This window comes from Ostrinia nubilalis, chromosome 20 (assembly GCF_963855985.1).
Source record: "Ostrinia nubilalis chromosome 20, ilOstNubi1.1, whole genome shotgun sequence".
Lineage (NCBI taxonomy): Eukaryota > Metazoa > Arthropoda > Insecta > Lepidoptera > Crambidae > Ostrinia > Ostrinia nubilalis.
Window position 1 is genome coordinate 1,509,948 of NC_087107.1, and position 3,945 is coordinate 1,513,892.

At 39.7% G+C, this 3,945-nt stretch overlaps 1 protein-coding gene across 1 annotated transcript; it reads left to right on the forward strand.

Moving 5' to 3' along the window:
- Positions 1–475: 475 nt before the first annotated feature.
- LOC135081433 (cytochrome P450 6B2-like) lies at positions 476–3,059 on the forward strand. The gene is made up of 2 exons (XM_063976114.1): positions 476–1,909; positions 2,033–3,059. The coding sequence occupies exons 1-2, from the start codon at positions 547–549 to the stop codon at positions 2,224–2,226; spliced, it is 1,557 nt and encodes a 518-aa protein (XP_063832184.1). The 5' UTR covers positions 476–546; the 3' UTR covers positions 2,227–3,059.
- The last annotated feature ends 886 nt before the right edge of the window (positions 3,060–3,945 follow it).

Consider the following 3,945-nt stretch of genomic DNA (forward strand, 5'->3'; position numbering starts at 1 on the left):
ACATACATACATACATACATACATACATACATACATACATAGCCTGTCAAAATCATAACCCTCCTTTTGCTTTGCCGTAGTCGGGTAAAAGGGATTACTTTTATTACCACTAGTTTACTAGTTTATAACAAACAATAACTTTGGCTGTTCTAAAACAGTCGTAATCCTATCCTACTAATATTATAAATGCGAAAGTTTCTAAGGGTGTATGGATGTATATATGGATTTTGATGAATTTTTACAGTATTGTTTGTTTATACACCAAAATAATATTAATTGTTATTATTATGCTATAATTTATAATGATCTGTAATATAATAATATTTCACAAAATATTTAGTTTTACGTGGGCGAAGCCGCGGCCTAAGCTATATTTTTATAATCTCGTAGTTTGTTTAGACAAAACCTGTTCTGTGGCATTACTATGCAAAACATGCTGTACCTACTTGCCTCTGATATACAAATATTTATACTGAGTTAGCGTGGAGTGCTGACCAGTTGCGCCCGAGCGTCGTGCGCGATACCTTCTTTGTCATTTGTGTAAAAATGTTTGCGCTAATTTTACTCGCCGTGGTACTAGTAGCAATTTACCTTTACAACACTAGAACATTCAGTTATTGGGCTAAAAAAGGAGTGAAATATGAAAAGCCAGTGGTTCTTTTCGGAAACAATTCCAGAAACTTCCTTATGCAGCGAAGCAGGAGCCAGATGGTCGAAGAATGGTACTGGAAGTATCCAGATGAGAAAGCCGTCGGATACTACAGATCAACTACGCCCGAGCTTATAGTGAGAGATCCGGAGCTCGTAAAGGAGGTATTAATATCTGGATTCTCCCACTTCTATGCCCGTGGATTTCATCCATATCCAAAAGTAATTGAGCCTGTGTTGCGTCATTTGTTTATAGTCGAAGGAGATCTTTGGAAGATGTTGAGGCAAAGAATGACACCGGCGTTTACTAGCGGGAAGCTAAAAGTTATGTTTCCTATGATAGTAGAAAAAGCTGAAAAATTACAGATAAGGGTTTTAGCTGCATCTAAAAGTGGCGCAGCCCTCGATGCCAGGGACCTCATGGCCCGGTTCACCACCGACTTCATCGGGTGCTGCGGGTTCGGTCTTGATGGGAATTCCTTAAATGATGAGGACTCTGATTTCCGAAGGCTTGGCTTCGATATTTTCAACGTTACATTCAAAGATTTCGTCGTTACAGTACTAAAAGCAGTGTTCCCCGCACTTTGTCAAAACTTAAAATTTACTGCCAAACTTGAGGACAGAGTGTTCAACCTCGTGAATCAAGTTCAGGAAAGTAGAGGATACAAGCCATCGGGCAGGGGTGATTTCATAGATTTGCTTCTAGAATATAAAGAAAAAGGACCGATTACAATAGAATCGATCGAGAAATTTTTACCAGATGGTACCCCCGAAAGGGTCACCATGGAGCTTGATAATGTATTGGTAGTGGCGCAAGTGTTTTTGTTTTTCGCGGGCGGGTTCGAGACGTCTTCATCGACTACAAGCTACACTCTTCACCAGCTTGCTTATAACCCTGAAGTTCAGAAGAAAGTGCAAAAAGAAATCGATGAAGTTCTAGCTAAATACAACAATAAATTGAGTTACGATGCTGTCAAAGACATGACGTACCTGGACTGGGCGTTCAAAGAAAGCATGCGAATGTTCCCAGCCGTGGGGTATCTGTTAAGAAGATGCGTTCGACAATATACATTCAAGAATATGGATTTGACCGTAGACCCTGGTGTGAGGATGTTGGTGCCCGTGACAGCACTGCACATGGACCCCCAATATTGGGACAACCCCAAAGAATTCCGACCCGAAAGGCACCATCCAGATGAATTTACTTCCAAACAGAAAGCAGTATTCTTCCCATTTGGAGAAGGACCTCGTAACTGCATCGGTAAGTTATTTTTATGAAATTGTAATGCTGATAAAAAAAGCCATTACTGGCTGATGATGGTGAAGCAGAAAGCCACAAAACGTTAGTAAACTCAGCTGTTTCACCGCCATACTGTGACCGCAGGTACTCGCCTGGGCCAGATGCAGTCGCTCGCGGGACTGGCGGCCATCTTGTCCCGGTTCAGCGTGGAGCCCGCCCCGGGAAGCGTGCGGTTCCCGCAGCCCGACCCTACGTCAGACATCGTGCAGAGCCCCAAGGGCGGGAAGTTGCCCTTGATATTTAAAGACAGGAAAGCGTCGGCTGTGAATGGATTTTAAGATGAGAAAATATAGCGCACTCTAAAACGTTGTTAATTTTTAATACTTTTTACCCAACTACGGCAAAGCAAAAGGAGGGTTATGATTTTGACAGGCTATGTATGTGTGTATGTTCATTTGTTCTCTCGTAACTTCTAAACTACTTATCAGAATTCGACAAATGACATATTAGAAGTGTCTTAATTGTCCGCTGGTTATAGGCTATATGGGGTTTCACAAAATTTAATGTGGCGCCCTCTAGCGGACAAAACATTCAGAGTAAAAAAATAACGTTAAGATAAATATTCCGTGTTTGGTATCATTTGAAAGCGCTTTACCAGTCACACGTTGTCAAAGTGCTACGGTAGGTAGGTATATGTAACGTGTGACTACGCCTTTCCAAACATGAAAATTACTATGCAACTACATTAGCAACTTTGTTCAGTTCAGTATTCTGAAAATCTTGTTTTATACTTTTTCAGCGTCGTTTTTTGTCGTAGTTGGGTTTTAGTTTTTTTATATTTAGGACTTGCCATTTTCGGCGGTAATACGGTAATTGTCGTAATTAATACTTTTATTAGCTTCAAAATAATGTGCAGAGTAATACACTATTGTGCAATAATACTTGCTTACTAATGCTTGTTTTTAATTTTTTGTTTTGTTTGTTTTTCATTTTTTGTTTTGTTTTTAAATTACACTAATGACTAGCTGCTGCGCTTTGTGCGCAGTATTGTTTGAATTGTATACCTACTTAGTTGCTTACTTTATAGCTTTTAAGAAATGATTTATAAACTTAATTACCCTAAACCTAATTTTTTTTAAAGGTATGCTCTCAATAAAATGTTTATATGTAATATGTTGACATTGTTGTTGGTCATACAATGGTTTAGATAGATAAGTGCGATTCTAGACTAAGACCCATTGTAAGACTGTTTTTTGTCCCAAATAATTGAAAAAAAAAATATTTTAATTATATTTTTAATTTGGATCTATCATTAGCGAATTTATGTAGTGAAAGCTTGTGTGGATATTTGTTACTTTTTGACGCAAACACTACTAGACAGATTTAGAAAAAACTTTAAAGTATATTGCAATCACAGGTCGTAATCAGGAACGGTAACCGACTACAACGCCTATTCCGGATAATTATGGGTTATCATCTAAATAATAGGTATGATAGCAATTTATGACCATTATCATGTATGAGTATTACATAATACAAGTACTTATAAACGATAACGGACAAAAATATATTATTAGGTACTAGCGGCCGCCCGCGACTTTGTATGCGAGGATCCCGTTTTACCCCCTTAGGGGTGAAGTTTCTTAAAATCCGTTCTTAGCATCTATAGAGCATACATTTTAAATTTCAACCCTCTTACCCTATAATAAATTGATTTCTAAGCATCTAGAGAGTTCGTTCGTCGTTCGTTTCAGCCGAAATACGTCCACTGCTGGACAAAGGCCTCCCGCAAGGATTTCCACAAACACCGGTCCTGCGCCGCTCGCATGCAAGCACCTCCCGCGACCTTTACCAGATCGTCGGTCCACCTAGTGGGAGGCCTGCCCACGCTACGTCTTCCGGCTCGTGGTCGCCACTCAAGAACTTTCCTGCCCCAGCGGCCATCAGGCGGCATCTTGAATCTAGAGAGTATACGTCATTTTAAATTTCAAGTGTCTTACTTCAAAAACAGAGGACTTTCATACAAACTTCCAACCCCCCTTTTACTCCCTTAGGGG

Coding starts and splice junctions, on each gene's coding strand:
- LOC135081433 (XM_063976114.1), top strand. CDS start 547: ATGTTTGCGCTAATTTTACTCGCCGTGGTACTAGTAGCAATTTACCTT. Junction 1,910..2,032: donor AGGACCTCGTAACTGCATCG/GTAAGTTATTTT, acceptor CTGTGACCGCAG/GTACTCGCCTGGGCCAGATG.